The following is a 22,374-nucleotide window of genomic DNA, read 5'->3' on the forward strand; positions in this document are numbered from 1 at the left end:
CCACTTAGTTCATTGCATAATTTCTAAGTACACCTACAAGACGGGTACTAAGACTCCTCTGATTGAAACTGCTCCTTTGGTAAAAAGTCCTCTCATTCCCGACTGCCATAGCCCTGTCCAGCCGATGACAGTAGTCTCTGTCTCTCTTCTACGGCATCCAACTCAGGCTTTTCTTCTGTGACAAAAGTGCGACCTTTGATAGCGACGAATGCCGTTAAAAGAGCCCCGATTATGGTGCCTGATGCGCCAAGCGTGACGTTTACAGGCGTGGGATCACCGTGTAGGGGACCGTGAGTAAGAGCATCCAGCCCAGATTGCGCGAAGTTTACCAGGCCTGAGACGCACACAATCGTACCGTAGATACGACCGAAAGTGGCGAAACCAAAGACTTTTGTTGCGTAGTCCCTTTAAACTTGATCAGCGCACGAACGTATGATCCAAAAGACAGCAAGACTAAACTTACGAGATGGCCGAGTAGTATAGGGGGCGAAAGATGACAAATAAGACAACTGTAGCATAGCCCGCCCACGCGAAGGGTAGGCAATTGAGGAGGCCAATGGCAAAGATCAGGGTAGTCAGCGCGCCAAAGGTTGCCGGTACACTGAGATTATTGAGGAGAATCCCAATGAATGGGGTGGAAAGCAGTCCACCGACAGGCAAGGCAATATCGAAGAAACGGTTGATGTCTTTGGCGTCGGCCTCAGAGCCCAACATGCATCGGTATTGCGCATGGACAGTCGCGATGAAGTAGTTCATCCTCAACATCTGAACGATCGTCAAAAGCAAGATGAGGATGAACCATGGACTCTGGATCTGCTGGTGGGCCGGAACACCATGCAGAACTCCCCAGACTCCACTGGCTTCCTGACGCTCCTCGTTTATCTTGACACGCTCTTCACGCTGCTCAGCATCGCCAGCGACTTCCTCAATTTGGCCAAGCTTTGACAACCGTCGATCGGTTCGGGCACTGCGTACTTTGCGCAATTGCCTTACGTCGTCAATTTCATCATCGGACTCATGTACATCGTGCGTCTCGTCTTGAGCTTTCTCAATCTTTTGTTCCAGCTGAGGAATTGAATGATAGGACCGGACGGGCATGTACGCGAATTCGGCCAGAAGAATTAGCAATGGAACGGCGATGTAGGTGCAAAAGAACTTCTCAAGTGAGAGCTTGCCTTCTGTCGCTGCATATGCCGCACGGTAGATTAGGAACACAGCAGCCGACGCGTCAAAGGCCCCAGTGACCAGTGCGATGATGTGTCCACTGTACTTGGGAAATGCGTTGGCGAGCTGGAAGCTGGAAACAAAGACAAAGGTTCCACCGAGGGCAAGCATGATGTTTCCAAGGAAGTACCCGTCAAAGTAGGCGAATTTGCGTGAGACTGCCATGAGGAGGCATCCTAGGGTGAGGCATACGCAGGAGGCGATCCAGCAAACTCGTCTACCATAGCGATCAAGGACAGAGCCGGCCAACAGCGAAGACACATTTGCTGTAACAGAGGCGGCGATGAAGAACAAGTTCAACCTGAGGTCTTGCTCGGTGCATGGAATGTAGTCGCCGTTATCCACCGCGCCCGGATCGTTGGCATCGCAAAGATCGCTGTAGACACCTTCGGCGATGAGAACAGGTTTGAGGGCCGCGAATCCGAAAACAATGCCCGCAGCTAGCCAACATGCCACTATGCTAGTCGCTACTTGTACTGCAAGGCGTTAGTTCCGAGGTTGGAAGATTCTCTAGAATCTAGACTGTGGATCTTACCCCATCGTCTGGTGTTAGAGACCTTGTAAGCAGCAATGGGCTTCTCGGCGCGTACGGTCTCAATAGGCGCAAAGCTCAGTCGTCTCCATTGCGGCTCATCACTACTACTCTCGGTGTTGGATATGTTGAGTGTGCCGAAGATAGCCTCGCCATTGCCAGTTGATTCGATCTGTTCTGTGGGACGTTCGTAGTCAAAGCCTTCGGCCTGGGTGACGTGCTGGGCGAGAGACATTACCCGAGTATTGCTGAAATAGCGATGCTTCGCGAAAGAGTATTGCGAATGGTCTAAGAACTTAGAAAATGGATACTTTTACGAGTAGGAGGAAGCCGAGAGAATAGTCTATAAGATAAATAGGGTGAAGGATTTTTTCTTCTCCAAAGGGTTCAAGAATCGAAGAGAGTCCTCGCATTTCCATCGTACCACGTTACGACGTTGCGGCGAATTGTCCTGCCGTGCAACGTGCACGCGACCGTAGGATGCCGTGTCAGTGACGTAACAGAGAAGAGTTAAGGAAGGGTGGGGAGAGAAAGTTCGAGCTTTCCAGCAATTTCCAATGCCGGGATACTCGGGCAAGGGGCCGGCTATCGGGGTGGGGCTTTGCCGGGGTTGGCCCCAGCGACGTTGACGGCCCGGACCGTAAGCGGGGACTCGGCCCCGGTCCTGGCTCGCTAGCTGACTTTGCTGGCAGAACAGTTAGTTGTTCACCGGCATGGGCTCCTTATACTGGCGAGAACGGAAATGTTTGCGGTAGGTAAGCGGCAGCCAATGCCGTTAGGCAAACTCGATATCGGCTCGTATCCGGGATTGGTGTAGGTTTGTCTACCTTATTCGACTCGGTAACCTGCAGGAAACCCCGCTGCGACTAAATTTACGGAAGTAGGACTATGCCGGAAGGAGAGATCATAGATTCACTAATATTAAGTAGGATAAGTGTCATTGGAACGGCCAACAGCCGAAAATTGCTAGGGAGCAGGCGGAGAGGTACTAATATCGATATGCTCATATCAATAGGCGGAGTGATTTCGTGGATACGTACGTTTCCTGCAATGGGCATATTAAAGATCGTTCTGATTGTCAAAATGAAAAAGAAATGGTGAGCCTCAAAAAATCATCTAGAACGAACATTGAACAGCGGCGCCTTTCAAGAAGAGAAGCCTTTCGGGAAGACTGGAAGCCCTTAACTCGATGTCTCCAAGTCTCCAACTTCATAGTGGGTCCAACCCCAACACTTGCATTTGGAGTTACCTATCTACTTTTTCGAATCTCTTGTGCTCCTAGTAAGACGAGAACATCTGTACCACAGTACGTGGTCTCAGTTGGAGCACTCGAAGTGAGTTCGATCATTGAAGGCCGAAAATTTAGCCGTAGAATGTGCAAGTTCAGGATCTCAATTCCCCCGATCGAATACAAGCTTATGGGATCTCCAAGTCAGGCAGACTTTGCGCTGGCTGGAATCTCTCCGAGCACTACATAATTTGTCATCCGGATCTCTAGGCATTGTCATATTATTGCGAGCCTAGGTACTTGATTGGCCTTGAAAGGAACTGCCTTGAACATCACCTAAGGTAAGGTAGGTGTGAGAGAGATATTTCCTACATAAGGCAAGGCAAGAGTCCTCGAATCAGTACAGGAATTCCTACAGCAGCATCGGAACATCATCGTACCGACTATCTCAGCTATCACGCGATTAAAACATTCATTGATCATGAAAGAAGCAATCTTTGACTGCAATCTCAAGGTTGAGATCCACGACATTCCGATTCCAATCCCAGGTCCCGGACAGATCTTGATCAAGAACGTCATTTCTGGGACCAATCCGAAAGACTGGAAGGTCCCCAAGATTTGGGCACCGCAACTACCTCCCCTCAACCATGGAGATGATATTGCTGGCTTTGTTAAAAGCATTGGTGAAGGTGTCCTCGGCTTCAAGGAGGGAGACCGGGTTGCGGCCTTCCACGAAATGAACACCCCACATGGAAGTTACGCTGAATACTCCATCGCTTCGGCTCAGTCGACCTTCCTGATCCCCGACAAGACCAGTTTCGAGGGTGAGTTACCGCACGTCATCTTGCTTGAAGCTAAGGTTGTGCTAACACATCATGATTCAGAGGCGGCCACAATTCCACTCGCTGCCATGACCGCTGCTCTTGCTTTATACCAAAAGCTCGATTTGCCGCTTCCTTGGAATCCAGCCAAGACAGGTTTACCTCTTCTGGTCAACGGCGGTGCAACAGCTGTCGGTGCCTTTGCCATCAAGCTCGCGGCCCTCTCCAACATTCATCCCATTATCGCTGTCGCCGGGAGTGGTAGTCCATACGTGGAAACCTTGGTCAATAGGCAGAAAGGCGATGTAGTCATCGACTACCGCAAGGGTGAAAACCACGTTCTCGAGCAAATACGTCTGGCTGCCGGGGGACACCCCATCTTCAATGCTCTGGATGGAGTGTCCGAAGAAGGGACAGTCCGGACCGTTGCCAAGGCCCTGGCTCCTGGCGGTAAGATCTCAGTTCTTCTGCAGACCTCCCCAAGCGATGTTAAGGCCGAGGTTTTGTACACCATGGTCGGCACTGTTCATAGCTCCAATGGAATTCTAGGTTCTTCCTTGGGCGACAAGGAGTTTGGGTCCATGTTCTATCGCTTCTTCGGGCTGGGATTGGAGGAAGGCTGGTTCAATGGCCATCCTTATGAGGTTCTTCCCGAAGGCCTTGGCTCTCTGGAGAAAGCACTTAAAGACCTCGAAGCTGGCAAAGTATCGGCTAAGAAGTATCTTCTTCGCATCGAAGACACCAAGTGAAGCCCCGCTAGGGCGGTGATAGCTCATGGGCTCAGGGCAGTGACCACGGCCAGAGAAGGTTGGGAAAGTGATTTAGCGGGGTTGTTAACCATGTAAACTCGGTGATAGAAAATAGAAACATCATCGTTCTATCATCGTAAACGATAGTTACAATTGAATGAGAAAAGGTATGATGCTATCATAGATGAATGATTAATCCTGACCTGACGTAGCACCGATACCCTTGCCCTTCGCGAACTTCTTGTCCCATTCCTCGTTGATATCACTGTAATCTTCTGGCCCATAAGGCGAGTACCACTCGGCCATAAATCCTCTCTTCCGGTAATGGGCGAGACCAAGGTCACTCAGCAACAGGTCTAGGTAAGGCACAGCATCAAACACGAAGCTCGGGCACTTATTGGAGCCCCAATCTGTAGGGTAACGCCAATTACCGAAGCGGTTCATTAAGATCGTGTTGTATTGCAACTTTTGCATCGCCGTGTCGTCACCGACTGCCTTCGCAGGATCTCTGGCAAGAAGACCTGAAAAGTACGCACTGATCCACAGGCCTTGAACATGGGCCGTGATGACGTTACTAAAGTTGCCAACCATGCCGATGAAAGCTGTGTCACGTGGGCGTAAGAAGCGTTCTGATGGCGGGACGATGAAGTGATGAAGCATGTACGGGGTAAGGGTTCGGTAAGGAGTCACTGCGTCGTCGCTGTCGATGCCCTTTTGATCGGTCAGGGGCACGTAGTCTTTGTTCCATACCGGCTGATCCTTGAGCCTTGGAAAGCGCGCCAGGATCTCCTTGTCGGCTAGGTCAACAAGATCGGCCTGACCAGCAAGATCTTCTCGAGGCGCGTTGTTGATAGGCGCGTGTGGTATACCGAGCTCCGTCTCGATACCCTCTGGGAGGAACTTGATCGGTGGAACGTGTTTCCAGCCGGTGTGAGCTAGCAGAACATCGGCAGAGAACTTGGTTCCATCGGATAGATGAACCGTTCCAGAACTGAGGTGGTCGATCTCTCCGAGATGTACTTTGACCTTGCCTTTTTTGACCAAGTCAAAGAAGTTGGTGTCATAGTTGAGAATGCTGAAGCTGGTGCCTGTGAACATGGCCTCTGTCCACGGCTTTAACTTTGCCGTGTCTGGATGGGAGTCGTATGCGTTAAGCGTCATCACATCGCCTCCGAGCACTTTCCAGAAAGTATCGACAATTGTTCTCCCAATGGCAGTACCATGGAGAAAGTGACGCGTCTCAATGTAGCCATCAGCATCGCCCCACAAACAAGGGCTGAACCAGGTCAACATTCGTGTGTCTAGGGTAGTTTGAGGTATCGTCAGCTCAGCACATGTTGAGAGAGAAGCAGACATAAACTGACTAGCAAGCTTTTCCAACCACTTGTTGAGTGGAGTGACATAAGGGGGTGCCATCCAGCAAGGTCCATGTCCCGTCGCTATTATTGAATGAGTTGGTGCCTATATCTCGGCCTGAAGTAGACTTACAGCGGATGATCCAATTCACCTTCACGCCAGCAGTTGCATACGAATAAACGGCATCCCATGCAAACTTCGTGCCACCAAAGATTGTCACGGTATTGGCCGTCTCCAGAGTATCCGCATTCTGCTGGAAGTACTTGCCGTGAAAGATGCGACCGCCGAAAGACTCTTGACCATCGAAATGGGGCAACCATGGTTCCGACGTCAAGCCAGTCGCAATGATCAGACGTCGAGCAAACACTCGGATTTCTCCATTTTGAGAGTTCGCAACTGTCAGGAACCAGCCACCTTCACTGGTTTCTTGATGTTCTGCCACAATGACCTTGTGGCAGGATCGGATCTTGTCGGTAATGCCAAACTTGTCGGCATATGCTTTGAGATAGATGCTGATAGTTTCGCCTGGAATATGCTGCCCTGGCTTGATGTTGAATCTCTTACTGTCCATGGGAAAGTCAGGGTATTCATAAGTTCCCAGCATGTTGTTGCTTTTCAAACCCGGGTATAAGCGTTCTTTTGCCCAAGTGCCACCGAGCGTGGGCTGGGAGTCGAAGACAACCAGCGAAGACTCTGGCTGCGTGCAGTGATACTGCTTTGCGGCGGCCAGGCCATACCATCCTGCAATGCCATGTTAGTCTATGGAATTGTGCCACTCCATTGTATCCCGACGAGAAGATTATCTGTATGGAGACATGTAAACCCGAAGGCCTGGGATAGGTTACCTGCGCCAACCACAATGCAGTCAAACTTCTCCATCTCGTCAGCAGTGTATATGAATCTGAGAGACTTTTTTGATCAACGCCGAAAAAATCGGAGACGCGCCGGGAAAGTAAACTTGATGAACCTCTGCTTAAGGCACGACTCAGGAGCGACTAACGGAATGTAGTCCGCCAACGGCCGCCAAATTAGAATGAGACGACAACGGGATGGTTCCCCGGGATCCCATGTCCTGCCGATCTTCTTTGTTTGGAAGGTGATACTACGTGCGGAAATATCCAGTTTGCGAGGGTTTTCCAGATTGAGAAGTGATGGTAGGGTTAGGAGCCCCTAACTCTGTGTTTGAGTGCAGGCTTGGCTGTAAAAGTATTTATTTAACTCTGAAGAACCAACCCCGGGTCCACTTCCAACGGTCGACAACTACGATGTATATTGGTTTTTATCAATTTCCTGTAGGGTTGCATTCGGGATTATGTATATGTTAGGCCTCGCCGGTTAGACCCCGTTGGTTAAGGGATAGCTCAAGGGGCATAAGGGGGGGGACTAAGTAACAAAGGAGTAGCTTAGGTATATATAGAGCGCTAATAATATGCCTTAAAAGAAGGGTAGATTTTAATAATTTATTTTAAGGACTTTAATAATAATTAGCCTCTATAAGCTTTTTTTTTATATTATATATTTTTTAATAATTTAAAATTTTTATTTATAAAAAGGACTAGGCTAGGAGCTTAAAATATTAATAAGAATAAGACGTAATAAGAGAGCGTAGTTAGTATTATAATAATAAAAAAAAGATAACTCGTTTTTATTAAACCCCTTAGAGTTACCTCTTTTTTAATAAATAATATAAAAATAGAGCATAAAAAAATAAATTATATAATAATAATATAAAAAGACTATATTATTAAGAGTATTAATAAATTTTAAATAAAATAGTAAACCTCTTACCCTTACTTATTAATACCTAAACTAAATAATAAATAATAAATTAATAAAACTATAAAAATAAGAACGATAATTAAAAAAAAAAATCTTTATAATAATATATAAAAAGCGCTTATAAAAAAATAAGTAAATTTAGAATATTTATAGAGCTCTTTAAGTAGCCCGGCCCCCGTACTAAGAGCTATAGTTTTAATTGTAATAGCCTCGGACGTTAATTTTAATATAAATAAAAACGTAAACCCCTAAATTAAAAATAGTTTAATAAATAAAGCCGTATTTAAAATGCTATTTAAGTAATAATAAAATAACGAGTTTATATTATTTAAGCCTTTATTTATTAACTCCTTTTTAATTTAAGTAAGTACTATAAGTAGAACGTTTATATTTAAACTATTATCCTTATTTAATTTATTATATATTAATAAATTAATACGGGATTTATAGAGCTTCTTATTTAATTATTACTATTACTTTAACTTATAGGCTTAATAAATAAGAATAAACTATAATAAAATAGTATATATAGTTAGCTACTTAAGTAGTAGTATAAAGACTTCTTAAATATATTATATTTTTAATTATAAAAGGGTCCTTAGGTTTATAATAAACTAAGTTATATAGGAAGAACTAAAAACCTTTTTATAAAATAACTTATTTAATCTTACTAGCTAAGGGATAGTAATAAATATATACTTAAATAATACTTCGTAAAGCTAAAAAGAGAGGGTTAATAAGTTCGTTAATTATATTAATAAGCTCGAAATAGAACTAGAATATATCTTAATAAAGAAATAAAGGATCTTTATATTAATAAGTAAGCTATAGCCCGAACTACGCTTCGTAATAGTATTATAAATAGAACTTCTATAGACTTATTTATAGCTAATATTATTAATAAAACGTATTAAATAATCCTCGTTATTAATACGGAGCTTATAAACGTCCTTTAGGTAATATTCTAATTTTAATTTAAACGAGCTAGCGGGGAGATATAGGGGCGTTAATAAGCTAATTACGTAAGGAATATACCGTAACTCGCTTAATAAGGATACTACGTATTATAATTATAAAAAAACTAGTTATATTATAAAGAATTATTTATAATTACGGGAGTAGTATTAGTAGTGCTATAACTATAATAAAACTAAGTACTTTGCTAATAGCTACCCTAGCGTTATATATTATAAATATAATTAAAAAGGGTATAAGGTTACTAATTATTAATTAAACTTCGCTTTAGCTAAGTAGCGCAAACTAATAATAAACTTAAATACTATTTTAATAAAAAGGGTAGTTAATAATTAATAAGGGTAGCGCTTAGATATTTTAACTTATATATACCTAAATAGTGTATAGGAAAAGCTAAGCGCCCTTATTAATTTAAGAATAAAAAGGAACATAATTAGTATCGGACTATTTAATAGCTTTAATACTAATTTACGAATTTACTTATTACTATAACTAATAAACGTTAAGGGTAAATAGATAAAGATGTTAAGGAGCTACTACTTACGGCTTTAAATTATTAATAATAATAATATAATAAAGATATAACTATATCGCTTTATAATAGTTAATATTATAGTACTAACGCTTATTTTTAGTTTTCTCTAGCTAGAGGACGTTAACTTATTAATTAGTTAGAAATAAAAAAAGTAATAGTATTTAATTTATAAATAATATATTTATTTAAATGCCCTAAAAAAGGGGCTATTAAATAACTTAGTTTTAATAATACTTATATATATCGTAATTAACTTAGTTATAAATAATAACGTAATACTAATGAGTATAACTAAGGATTAGAAGCTATAATACTAAGACTTTAATAACTTATTCTTAAAAGAGAAGGCTATTTTATTACTAAATAGAGTACTATATAACTATTATATTAAACTAAATAACGCTATACCTATCTCTTAGGGACCTATTTACTTATTATTAAACTATAAGTTTAAAATTCTATAAAACTATTTAATAAAAATAAAGGCTAGGGGCTAAATACGCCCTTTTATAAACCTAGCTAGAGTACTTATCCTTTTTATACTTAAGAAAAGAGGGGAGCTACGATTTTATATTAACTATAAAGTAATTAATAAAATTATATAAAAAAATAGAACGCCGCTATTACTAATTAGAGAGATATTAAATAGACTATCTAATACTTCCGTTTTTATAAAGCTAAACTTTAAAAACGTATACTATTATATATATATAGCTAAGGGTAATAAATAAAAAATAGCTTTTTATACTAAATACGGGTAGTTCGAGTACTTAATTATACTTTTTAAACTAACTAACGTACCTACGACTTTCTAAGCGCATATTAATAACGTTCTAAGTAGCCTAGTTAATACCGTTTATATTATATACTTAAATAATATCTTAATATATAGTAATAACTACGTAGTATATAAAAAGTACGTACGTAGCGTACTATAAAAATTACGGTAATAAAACTTATATTTAAATAGTAGTAAATACGAGTTCTATATATTATATATAAAATTCTTAGGGTATATTATATTTAATAAAAGTATAAAGATAGAACTTGTGCATACTAAAGCTATAATAAATTAGTTACTTCTAAAGAATATTAAAAATATATAAACATTCTTTAAATTTATAGGGTTTTATTATAAATTTATTAATAATTACGCTAAAATAACTATACTTTTAATAAACTTATTAAAAAAAGTAAAGCTAGGATAATTAAAACTATTAATACTTATTATAAAGTTATTTAAGAGGCTATTAATAATATTTACTAATACGCTAATACTGCGATATTTTAACCTTACCCTACTTATATAGTTATAAATAAACGCTTTAGCTCGAGTTATTAGCTTAGTAATTACGTAATTATTTAAAGGTAATTAGTACCTAATTATTTATAAATTAAGGAAATTAATAAATATAGAGAGCTATTATAGTATAAGTAATACAGAGCTATTAGCTATTATAAACGTATTAAGAAACTAATAATACTACTTTATTTATAACTAAAATTAGGTTATAATATTTATAAACTATTTTAACTTATAGTTTTTAAATATTAAAAAAAAGCTAAATAGAAAATAGTTACGCTAATTAAATAAACTCGTAGCGTTTAATATTAAAATTAGGTTTAAATTAGGTATTAAAAACTTAGTAAATAGATTATTATAAAAACCTAATTATAATAAAAATAGTAATAATAACGGAGTAGAGGAGCTATTATTAAAAATAAGAAAAGACTTATATAATATAAAAAATATATAAAAACCCTTTAAAGTTATAATAATAAGGTATATAAGGGTAAGCTATAGGAGTAGCTTTTAAATAAAAAAGATAGTAAGTATTTTAAAAATAGAACTAATAATAGTATAGAGAAATAAGTAAAAGAGGTTAAGAGCTCTAGTTTAAAGGAGCTCTAAAGAGTACTTTAAGAAGTATAACGGGGTTACGAGCTTAGGGTATTAGAGTTATAGCGTAATACTTAGGGAACTACTTAAGCTTATTATTAGAACTATAAATCGTAAGCTACTTATTTTATAAGATTTTAATATAATAAGAGTATTTAAAATAATATTTAATAAAGAGGGGTTATTAATAATAAGTTAATTACGGGCTACTTAATAAGAGGACGCTTTTATAAAAAATAGGTAGTAAATTAAAAAGAACTAATAGCTTTACTTAGTTAAGAAAAAGTAGTAATGGAGCTAAGTATACGACTTAAAAGGGCTATTATATTATAATAGCCGTATTTACGTATTACTATATAAGGGGCTAAGGAGAGAGGTTATTAAAATATATTATAATACGCTTATAATAAGATATTATAATATAAAGTAAATAATAATATTACTAAAACGCTATTATTATTAGGATAAAATAAGTAAAAATATAAAAAGTTATATTAATACTTATATAATATACTAGCGGATAAAGCCTTATTATTATAAGTTATATAGCTTATTATGCCCCCTACTTATTTTAGTTAGGTTATAGTAAGAAATATTACTAAACTTTATTACGGGCTTATTTATATTAACTATATTAATTAAGAGGCGCCCTTATAACGTAATACTTATTATAATAAACCGATTTATAAAATATAATATTTATATTACTACGAGGACGACTTTTATAGCCTAGGGATTTATAAACTTCTTATTTATAAGGATTTTTATAAAATTTAAAATACTTAAAGAGATCGTTTTTAATAAGAGCTTATTATTTATAAATAAGTTTTAAACTTATTTTTATTACTTCTTAGTAATAAAAAGGCGTTTTAATACCGCGTTTTATTTATAAATGGATAGTTAAATAAAATAATAAAACTAATACTTAAAGTAGTACTTTTACTATTTTTATATTTAGGACTAATTAGATTAAGTATAGCGTCTTTACTTAGCTAAGTTTATATATAATAATACTTAGTACTTAGTAATTTATAAAGTACTTATTAAGGCCCTACTTAGGTTCTTATTTACTTACCCTATATTAATTTTAATAAGGACTTAAGACGGTATATAGAATATTTTGGTTAAAGAGCGTATAGCTTAATTACGAGCTAATTAAAAAGCTCTATAACCCCTTATATAAAAAGTACGTAAAATATATAAATAATAAGCTAATAAAGCTAAGATAAATATATTATATAAAATAAATAACTAAGTATTATTATTAAAAAAGAATATTAAGAAGTAGCGCCCTAGTTAGAAATTAGTTAATAAGTATTTAGGGCTATTTAAAGTTAAATTAATAATTAAAATAGTAGGGGTTATTTATTAACTAAATATATTAACGTAATATAAAATATATAATATATTTTATATATCCCTATTTAAGCCGTATTAATATTATAAAAAAGCCCTTTAAAAGCCCTTACTTATTAAGAATATAAATAGGGAACTACTTTATAAAATAAAAAATATTATATAATATAAAGGGCTAAAGAGGAGGTAATAATACCTAATTAAGTAGAGGGGATATAGTAGTAACGAAAATATATAAGAGCTAGCTAAGTATATTAAAAACGTAATATTAATTAGGATATATAAAGAACGAGTTTTAATTAAGTAGCGCGCCCTAGCTCTTAATAAACTTAATAACGTAGCGAACTAGTTATTAATAACGAAAAAAGGGGGTTATATAGTTATAATTAAGTAGTATAAATACGATAATTTTAATACGGCTTTTTTAATTTTTAGGACTTATAAAAGGACTACCCTTATATATAGAGGGGCTACCCTTATCCTTATCCTTAAGATTATTAAGGAAAAAGTAGTTACCTTATTATTAATAAATTTATAAATAATTAGCTACGAATATAGAGCATAAATAGGGCGACTATACTATTTTTAGAATATTATTTAAATAGCGTATTTTGTTATAAATAGTATATAATAATATAATTATTATATTATTATAGGATAAAAATATAGCGCGGGAGGAGCTTATAACTACTTTATTATTATTATTATTAATAACGGGGGTAAAACGGGCCTTTTTATTAGCGCGCTTAAGTACCCTTTACGTATTATTAGTAGTAATTTTATAAGTTTATTAGAGCTATAAAATAATATTAATAACCTAAGTAGTAGCGATAATAGAGCGATAATAGAGTAATAAACTTCTAAATCGTAAATATTATTATTTAAAGTAAAAGTAGTATTCTAGAGGGTTTATACTATAAATTTTATAGACTTAAGGACCTAAAATACTATTAGCTAATACGTAAAAAAAGTAATAAAGTAATAATAGTACTAAGCGCTCACTATATTTTTATAAAAATAGTTTTATATAGTATACTTTATATAATACGTACTAAATTTTAAAAAAATATTAAATAAAAGAGCGGATTAGGAGCTATAAATTACCGACCTAACTAATTATAATACTCGATTTTTAAATTAAGTACTTTATATATAACGTAAGTAGGGTAGGGGAGCGGGCATACTTAGTTAACTACGATTTTTTTAATATTTACTTTTTTTTTTTTTTAATAAGAGTTTATAATAGTTAGTATAAGTAATATATAAATAATAATATATATATAAAGTTAGGGTAAGTAAAGGGGATATTAGGCTTTTTAAGTAGACGGTTACTACTACTATTACTAATTATACCCATAATATTAATAACCGGTCCGCTATTAATTATAATAACGCTATTAAAAAGAGCTATACTTATATTATAATAGAATTAATAACGAATATAGTATAACTCTAAAAAAAACTAACTTAAATACGGGGAATATAAGAAATTAAGGAATTTAAAAAATATTTATTAGCTATAAAATTTATATAATAAAAAAATAGCGTAAATACTAATAAAAATAAAAGATTATATATAATTAAAATAATTATAAATAAAAAAAAAGAAAAATTAAGAATCGTAGTATTTTAAAAAGGGGTTAATATTAATAAATAAAAGTAGGGTAATAACTATTTAGGTATTAATAATTATAAAAAATAAATTATAAATAAGAATAACTTAAGTATAGAATTATAGAACTAACTAAATTTATTATTTAAAATAAAGGGTCTATATTTAAACTAATAAATACCACTTCTACTTACTCTTATATTATATATTAAAAAACTTTATAAATAAGGAATTAATATAGCGTATATAAACTATAAATAACTTTTAAAATAAAGCCTAGGGGAGGGAGTATTTTATTAAGCCTTATTAATTAAACTTTATTAGTTAAGAAATAGCTTAAGGGGTATAAGGGGGGGGACTAAGTAATAAAAGAGTAGCTTAGGTATATATAGAGCGCTAGTAATACGCCTCGAGGGAAGGGTAGATTTTAGTAATTCACCTTAGGGACCCTAATAGCAGTTGGCCTCTGTGAGCTTCTTCCCTATGTCATATACCTTTTGACAGTATAACAGTGGCCGACTACAAATGGTGTTAGTCGGGGAAGTCGGGAATTCCTCCAGGTCCCCCTCGGCTGCATTAGTGATTAGATGTTCTGCTCGGGGCTACTCGTACCTGCAACGGTTTATGGATCAGGAGCTGTCAAAATATTGAACCAACCAGACGTTGGTCCTGACGAACTCTTATGGACAAGGGCTTACATACGTGCGCGCCAAAAGTTGTGCCATATTCAATGCTTGGATGCTACCATTTGTACAGACACACGCCATGAACGAGTCATCCGTTGACCGAAGGGTTCGGATGACAGAATACCCCTGTTCATCGACATGCAGTTGGCCGACTCGGCGTAGCATCAAGAAATTATGTCGCATATATGCAATCTTCTAAACCGCAGCAAGTCCGAAGTTCGGTTGCCGGTCATAAAACGAGTCTCTTGTCTCGTCCCACACACGGCGCCTGTCTTACCTCTAGGTCCCTGAGAGCAGGGAGGGCAGGGTGATAATCTTCAGTCCTTCAAAACTCTCTTAAGTTCAGGGTTACACTGAACCGTTTGTTAGCTTGACTGAAAACTTCAATGGCATGATGCTTAAATGCGCGATCAATCGTTGGCAACTGCAAATGGCAAAGATCGCGCCATGGATGTAACGGCAAACCAACATCGTAATGATGTGACAAAGCAAGACAGCTTGGTATGCCGAAGAATGCTTTGCCATTTACCGCGTCCTCGGGTGCCCCAATCCGCGGGTAGCACAGTCAGAGCATTGTTGAAAGAATGCAAACGAAGTTCTTGCTTCTTTCTTTTTCGGTGTCCCGGGGATTCATGCCAATAGTCAATCAAGAAAATCAGGTTTTGTTTGCTGAGCCCCAATTCCCACCAAGTCAAATTGAATCTGTTGACTGCAGGCACATTTTCATGTTTGTATCGTTTGGACAATCAAGAACCTGCCACCGCGTTTCCCTCGCTCACCAAGCACGTGGGCCTTGAAAACGCTTCGGACTCGCGACTTCATCCGCTGCCCTATCCGGCACATGTGATCAACGCTGACGGAACCTCAAACATTCTCCTGGTGGCACAGCTGGAGAGTATCAGCGAGGATGGAGCTCAACCACTACCATGGGTGTGGATCGGCGCCGTTCTTTCGGGCTTGGCAAGTGTCGATCGAATCGAGTAAGGGCTCCGTCCAGAATGGGGGTTCTGGCGAAAGATTATACAAAGTAGGTACCCCGGGAACCTGCATGTCTTTCCGGGCCCCTCCTGAATTTTCTGGCCGGTTCCTCTCGTTTACTTTGTTGTTTGCATCTCATCTCTTTCGCGTCTTTTTTTTTTTAAAGCACCCGACTCCGGTATGTCGTCACCAGCCGCCATGGACCCCGCCGCGGCGGAAGCGGCTGCTGCTGCTGCTCAAGCAGCTATGCAATCATTCACAATAGAGGCGTGGACCCTCTTGATAGTCGGCATTCTTTTTACCATGTTAAGGACCTACGCTAGGGTCAGGTCTGTAGGCTTCAAAGGTCTTCAAGCGGATGACTATCTTGTTTGGATCGGTGCGGTCAGTCCTTCAGGCTTTGCCCGCATACGGACCTTGAAAGTTGATATCTTTTGGTGCTTACAGATATTCTATGCCATTGAGACTGCGCTGGCGCATTCTGTCGGGGCTGTCGCGAAGGGTATGGCGAATAATGCCATGACGGATGAGCAACGAGCAGCTCTATCCCCAGACAGCGAGGAGTATCAACTGAGGTAAGAATATCGCATTCTTGATAAGTCGTCTTACTTATCTAGAGTTACTCCAGGGTGGTCGGCTCCATTATTCAGCTTTGTGGATGGTCAAGTTACTCGGTCTTATTGTGGTCGCTCAAGGCATCACTGCTGGTGTTCTATTTACGGCTGACTGTAAGTGTGCAACTCGGATCATCCGTTCAACTCCGCCGGTATTGACTATTCAAGGCCGGCCTGGGTCGTGGCTACCAGCTTCGCATCTACTTTGGTTTCGGGTTTCTAGTCATCAGTTGGATCGTCGTCATCATGAATCTCTTCCTCGCTTGTCGCCCCTTTCACAAGAACTGGCAGATCAATCCTGACCCTGGGAGTAAGATTTCTCTCGAGCCACATTTTGGTGCAAGGAACCTATACTGACATGACCATATCACAGATGTTTGCCAACCGGCCATTTCCAACCAAGTTGTTTGGGTTTACTTGGCGTTCAATGTGTCTACGGATCTTTACCTCTTGTCTATCCCTTTGCCGATGCTGTGGCAAGCAAGACTCAAACCTATCAAGAAATGGGGTTTGCTGTTTCTATTTAGCGGTGGACTGTTTGTTGTTGTCTGCGCAACCTTGCGTTGTATCTTGATTGTCACAGTGAGTTTCCCTATTTACTGTTCCACCTGAACTCTTACTTATCTTTTCCTACCCAGGACCCTCAGAACGGTGCACAGCTCGCCGGATCATGGGCTGTTCGTGAGACATTCGTCGCCGTCATCACCGCCAACCTGCCTATGGTGTTCTCAATTATCAAGTTATGGCTGGGGCCCGTCTTCGGCTCTCTTCTTACTTCGCTCCGATCATCCCAAAAGCTTACCGATGCGACACCGAAAGAAATACGCACTTTCGGGGCCGGTAGTAACCAAAGCTGGCGGGGTCGCGGACCCCCTTCAGCATATCCAATCACCAATATCACCTTCAACGAGAGTGAAGAGCGCATGGTGAACGAGTACAAGATGCAAGACGTCAAGACCTGGGGTGATCCCCATGCCGATAGTACTAGCGGAACCACGAGATCAAACAGCGTCCGAAGAAGTCACAGCAATCGGCGGAAAAATACTGATATCCGAAAGGATGTAGAAGTCGCCATCACTACAGAGTACATGCCGCCGGCGAAAGACGCTGAGGGCAATGTCAAGGCTCTGTCGCCAAGAACCTTCACCTTTGCCAGAGGGCCGAAGAGACAATCTGTGAATAATCCTGGCAATCAGATATGATGGATGGCGATCCAAAGGAATGATAATGTTGAAGCGGATATCGTAGCTAATTCCCTATGTAAAAATGTTATACCCTAATCACCCGAGTATGAGTTCATGGCCAATGAAAAGTTTGTTGATTCAGGCATCTGTATTGGAAGTAGGGACCGGGTAATTACTATTTGCTGTAAAGGTGCATGGCGTGCAGAATATGGAAGCCTTGACTAGGCATCTATCAATGCAGCATACCTGATCCGTACCCCCCTTACCTTATCTCAATACCCAAAGCTTCCGTACAAGTTTCCAAGATGAAAGATCTTGTTGTTTCACCGCAATATTTGCAAGTCGTCTGCCTGGTTGCTTGGGCGACAGAATCCAGGCAGCAACTTTTGGAGGCCATGGTGCTCCTCACCCCTCGTTTCCCTCCTGGATTTAGCACACCAGCACAGAAGACCCACTGAGACGAGATGCGAACATTTTAACGACGAGTGAAGGAGACTGAACTTCACGAGATATAAGTCCCAGTCGAAAGTCTCAAATACAATGTGAAATATCCTAAATCCAGAGAGTTCCATTAGGAATTCTTCTTATTTTACAGTACACGATTGACGCTGCACATTAATCGTCATGGATGAATATCACATCAAACATACGTCCTGGTACCAGGCCTCCGTTGAGGCCTTCAGCGCCAAAGTAGCCAAGAAAGACTTAGCCGGTGCACAGGATCCGAACACCACCTCGAACCCGGACATGATCGTGGCAGCTCGACTTCGGCCAATTTTGGAGGATGAAGTGTCCGCAGGCCTTATCCGTGGCGTCTTCTCGAGGCCCAACAACAACGGCGCTGTAGATATCCACCAAATCCGAAAGCACATCAAGCCCCTGGGACCTCCCACGCTTACGGTAAGCAACGACTTGCTCCCCACAGCTTCAGACATCGTGATCTAAATTGACCACGTTTCGACAGACAACTTCAGTACAGCTCGATAAAGCCTATGGCCCAGATGATACATCTGAGCAGATTTACCGAGATCTGGTTGAGCCTTTGGTTCCTTGGGCATGGAGCGGCGGCGTCAGCACCGTGTTCGCCTATGGCCAGACTGGCTCTGGCAAAACCTTCACAGTCAGCGAGATTGAGCAGCTGGTCGCAAAGTCTCTCATGAGCGGCGGTTTGGAGGGAGAGCGGAAAGTGTATGCGTGCATCATTGAGCTGGCTGGCAACTCTTCTTTTGGTATGTCGAATTACATCTCCCTTTACTTATTTCGCCTAATATGATGCTCTAGACCTCCTGAACTCTCGGAAACCAATCTCCGTTTTGGAAGATTCTTTCGGTGTCACACAGCTTGCCGGTGCCCTGGAACACGAAATCACCGAAGCACCTGCCCTGCTTGAGCTCATAGAAAAGGCAGCAACCTTCCGCCGCACGGCGTCAACGTTCAAGAATGACGCATCATCTCGCTCTCACGCCATTTGTCGCATCCGTATCGAAAGTCCCATACCGACAGCCGAAGACGGACTCCTCTACCTTATCGACCTGGCAGGCTCAGAAGCCGCCCGGGACATTGCCAACCACACGCCCGATCGCATGAAAGAGGCCCGGGAGATCAACACCAGCCTCTCGGTGCTGAAGGACTGTATCAGGGGCAGAGCAACCATCGATGTGGCTTCTCTGATGGGCAAGACAAAGAGCCCGACGTATATTCCATTCCGGCAGAGTTCCCTCACCAAGATTCTGAAGCACGTTTTTGATCCCGTGGGGAGACGTAGCTGCAAGACTGTCGTGCTTGCCTGTGTCAATCCCAGTCTTCCAGATGCTGGCGCTGGCAAAAACACCTTGAAATATGCCGAGATGTTGCGGGTGTTGCTACCCAAGGCCAAGGCTCAGTCCTATGACCCCGAGACGCCTGCGACTTGGGACAATGAACGGTTAAAGACCTGGATCGATGCCAACGTGAGTTCATTCTCGAGACCGACCACCAAAAGAAGCTGACATGTTGCAGTCTGGAAACCCTGCCATTTCTGGCGAGCTCGTCGCGCCCACCGAGACTGGTTCGCTGCTCCTCCGCCTCCCCGCGCCCGAATTCCTCGCCCGCTGTTTGAAGAGTCCAGGAGTCGATGAAGATCAAGCTCGCGCCTTTCACGCCAAATTCTGGCGTTTGCATATCGATTCGCAAAAGTCGGGCGAGAAGAAGACGGAAAGCAAGAGCGAAGCGGAGCCTGCCAAGGGGAAGGGCCGTAAGACAGCCATGAACCAGGAAATGCTGTCCTCTAGCGTAGACCCGGATGCCAAGGCAAATGACGTCCCTTTCAAAGAGCGCATACGACCTGGAATGGTAGTGCGCTGGAGTCCACCTTCGACGTTTCCCATGGGCCTTCCTGGGCTGAACATGCTTGTCATTCTATGTCCTCAATTGGCTGTCGGACCAACTGTGAGGGATCTGACTGGTGACTTGGTCAACAGGTCAGGCTTTACTTCGACGAGGGGAACCAAGTATCTCTGCGCAATGGTCCTCCCTGGCTTCATGGCTGAATCATATGAGCTGAGTATGTGGCGTCAGGTAGTGGTAGATGTGGAACAGATGGAAGCAGAGGTTCTTCTAGAGTATGATTCGGGAACCAGATATTATCACATTACCTTGTGATTAAATCTATCACATGTTTTTGGATCTTCCAGCTAATGATGGCCAATTACCACTACCGCTCTCTTTTCTAGTAATACATTTGACTCTGCATGACACTTGCCAAATACTTTGTCTGCCGTAGACGATAATCATCCAGTTCGATGAATGACATAGACCATGGATTGCTATTAGCGTTGAAAACGAAATTGGAGCCGGTCTTGTTCGACTTCTCGGCAGTCCACGCCGGCCACATAGGGGTATCGGGGACTGAAATGAATCGCGTTAGCAGATGATCAGGGTTTGCAAGTGAGGAAGAAGCCTAGTATACCTCCATGATTATTCGGGTTGAGATCCGATACGAAAGACGCCCATGTCCTACCCATGAGCTTCGATGCCGTCGCAAACTGTAACTCGCCAAGGGTTTCTTCGTCAAGAGCGTCGAATATGAAAGAGATATCCATGGAATGGTGAGATCCCAGGCGAGGAGTGGTGCTTGGAGGCAACAGGTTGACGCGAGCTGAATAGGCTTCCGCGTCAGCAGCGGCCCAGGCCTTCAGCGTCATACGCCTGGAAGTAGTCTCAACGACATCAGTATGGAACTCGACTCCGCGTTTCCACTGAGATCCGTATAGCTGATTATCTTCAGCAGTCGGACTGTACCCGGCCGGAAGCCCGGTACCGTTGGCGTTAGGATACAGTCGCTCAATAGCAGAGACAGTTGAGCCATCTGGACCCCCTGCTGCGACCAGAGCCCTAAAGTCGTCATCCGTGTCCAACTTTCCACCAAACATAAAGACGGTTGCCTCGTCGGTGGTGGTGGAGTACATGATTGGCACATGGACGAAATGGCCCTTTTTGAGAGACGCAATTGGCCCGTCTTGGAGGAAATCGCCATCGACCTGAGTCAGCCAAGGACCAAGACCTGTGCCCGAGAACACCGGCGTGGCGCTCACGTTCAGGGCGGCGGAAATGACCCCCACAGGCAAGTTGCGTAGACATTCGAGCGGACTGGCTGCTTCGGAGCAAGAAGTCGTTTCTGTCAGATTCCGGTAGAGATCTCGGGTGTAGGCAGCTGGGTCCTTCACGTTATAGGGCCACTTCTCGGCCATGCCGCCGCTCTGCATGATCGCGCCTTGGAACAGGCCGTCATCTCTGCCTCCGTAGGCAATGAGTTGTTTGCCGACAGACAAGCCTCCGGCGCTCTGACCAAAAATTGTAACACGGCGCGGGTCGCCGCCGAAGAAGGCAATGTTTTCTTGGACCCAGTGGAGGGCCAGGCGCTGGTCCCGCAGACCGTTGTTGGCGCTGCCGTTGGCTTTCACCTCGTCAGACCCCCAGAGGAACCCAAACGCCGAAAGTCTGTAATTGATGGAAACGGCTATGAGAGGCTTCTGTGCTGCAGAGGCCTGGTCTACAAAGTTTGTGAGGTTGTTGTCTCTGGACGAACCTGCGTATAGGCCGCCGCTACGGTGGCAAATTAGTTCATCATTGTTCAGGCAAGATTGTTGTGGGATATTATTGAACTCACCCATGAATCCACACAGCGACAGGAAGGAGTCCGGTACTGTCGAGGCTGCTCGGGCGGATGACGTTGAGTGACAGACAGTCTTCAGACATTGGGTAGCTAGGAGGAGCCTAGAGGTTTGGTTAGTACCAATGACTCAAGCCGAGAGGTTGACAGACAGGTCTGCGCTCACGGTGTATTGCATGCAAATGTCTCCATACTCTGTCGCAGGGCGAGTGCCATTCCACGTTGAGTCGATGCTTTGAGGTGCCTTAAAGCGGAGGTTGCCAGTAGGAGGTTGTGCATATGGAACGCCAAGGAAAGCATCCTGCTGATAGCCGGGAAGAGACAAGCCCTCATAGGAGCCGTTCAACACATTCACCGTTGGTCCTGCAGAAACATCATGAGCGAGCAGAAGGATAATCGACAGAGCTGCCGGAAAGCCAACTCCAGAGTGCATCATGATGATGGCCAAGCGCCGGTCATGAGACTAACAGCGGAGCATACACTGCAAGCCCAGTCAAAGCGTGCTTCCAAGTCCTGTAGGTTGACACTAGTGCCCGTGCCCTCTCAAAAGCACCTCGCCTTGGCTCACTGACGTCTTATAGCAGACAGCGTTCGTACTGATGTGACTCGAGCCATTTACCCGATATTCTGATGACGAGGGCCAGGCTTCCGATGATAAGGCACCAGTAATATGTCGATAAGGTCCACATTGCCGC

The 22,374-nt window shown here is 41.5% G+C and overlaps 7 protein-coding genes across 7 annotated transcripts; 3 read left to right on the forward strand and 4 right to left on the reverse strand.

The window, feature by feature from the left end:
- Nucleotides 1-92: 92 nt before the first annotated feature.
- On the reverse strand, nucleotides 93-1,991 carry CTAM01_08474 (major facilitator superfamily transporter; the record flags this gene model as incomplete). Its single annotated transcript, XM_060524494.1, has 3 exons — nucleotides 93-405; nucleotides 464-1,700; nucleotides 1,760-1,991. The coding sequence occupies 3 exons, from the start codon at nucleotides 1,989-1,991 to the stop codon at nucleotides 93-95; spliced, it is 1,782 nt and encodes a 593-aa protein (XP_060381007.1).
- A 1,474-nt stretch (nucleotides 1,992-3,465) lies between these two features.
- CTAM01_08475 (alcohol dehydrogenase) lies at nucleotides 3,466-4,554 on the forward strand (the record flags this gene model as incomplete). Its single annotated transcript, XM_060524495.1, has 2 exons — nucleotides 3,466-3,808; nucleotides 3,869-4,554. 2 exons carry the CDS (start codon nucleotides 3,466-3,468, stop codon nucleotides 4,552-4,554), a joined length of 1,029 nt encoding a protein of 342 aa, XP_060381008.1.
- A 192-nt stretch (nucleotides 4,555-4,746) lies between these two features.
- Nucleotides 4,747-6,789, reverse strand: CTAM01_08476 (uncharacterized protein; the record flags this gene model as incomplete). The annotated part of the gene is made up of 3 exons (XM_060524496.1): nucleotides 4,747-5,855; nucleotides 6,043-6,651; nucleotides 6,756-6,789. 3 exons carry the CDS (start codon nucleotides 6,787-6,789, stop codon nucleotides 4,747-4,749), a joined length of 1,752 nt encoding a protein of 583 aa, XP_060381009.1.
- Nucleotides 6,790-15,929: 9,140 nt separating this feature from the next.
- Nucleotides 15,930-17,547, forward strand: CTAM01_08477 (uncharacterized protein; the record flags this gene model as incomplete). The annotated part of the gene is made up of 6 exons (XM_060524497.1): nucleotides 15,930-16,115; nucleotides 16,179-16,306; nucleotides 16,360-16,459; nucleotides 16,514-16,655; nucleotides 16,719-16,927; nucleotides 16,984-17,547. 6 exons carry the CDS (start codon nucleotides 15,930-15,932, stop codon nucleotides 17,545-17,547), a joined length of 1,329 nt encoding a protein of 442 aa, XP_060381010.1.
- Nucleotides 17,548-18,153: 606 nt separating this feature from the next.
- On the forward strand, nucleotides 18,154-20,169 carry CTAM01_08478 (kinesin motor domain-containing protein; the record flags this gene model as incomplete). The annotated part of the gene is made up of 4 exons (XM_060524498.1): nucleotides 18,154-18,429; nucleotides 18,494-18,758; nucleotides 18,811-19,478; nucleotides 19,528-20,169. 4 exons carry the CDS (start codon nucleotides 18,154-18,156, stop codon nucleotides 20,167-20,169), a joined length of 1,851 nt encoding a protein of 616 aa, XP_060381011.1.
- Nucleotides 20,170-20,236: 67 nt separating this feature from the next.
- CTAM01_08479 (carboxylesterase) lies at nucleotides 20,237-22,115 on the reverse strand (the record flags this gene model as incomplete). Its single annotated transcript, XM_060524499.1, has 4 exons — nucleotides 20,237-20,415; nucleotides 20,477-21,612; nucleotides 21,677-21,783; nucleotides 21,846-22,115. 4 exons carry the CDS (start codon nucleotides 22,113-22,115, stop codon nucleotides 20,237-20,239), a joined length of 1,692 nt encoding a protein of 563 aa, XP_060381012.1.
- Nucleotides 22,116-22,134: 19 nt separating this feature from the next.
- Nucleotides 22,135-22,368, reverse strand: CTAM01_08480 (uncharacterized protein; the record flags this gene model as incomplete). The annotated part of the gene is made up of 2 exons (XM_060524500.1): nucleotides 22,135-22,192; nucleotides 22,259-22,368. The coding sequence occupies 2 exons, from the start codon at nucleotides 22,366-22,368 to the stop codon at nucleotides 22,135-22,137; spliced, it is 168 nt and encodes a 55-aa protein (XP_060381013.1).
- Between the last annotated feature and the right edge of the window lie 6 nt (nucleotides 22,369-22,374).

This window comes from Colletotrichum tamarilloi (assembly GCF_030869305.1).
Source record: "Colletotrichum tamarilloi strain Tom-12 chromosome Unknown Scaffold_29.1, whole genome shotgun sequence".
NCBI lineage: Eukaryota > Fungi > Ascomycota > Sordariomycetes > Glomerellales > Glomerellaceae > Colletotrichum > Colletotrichum tamarilloi.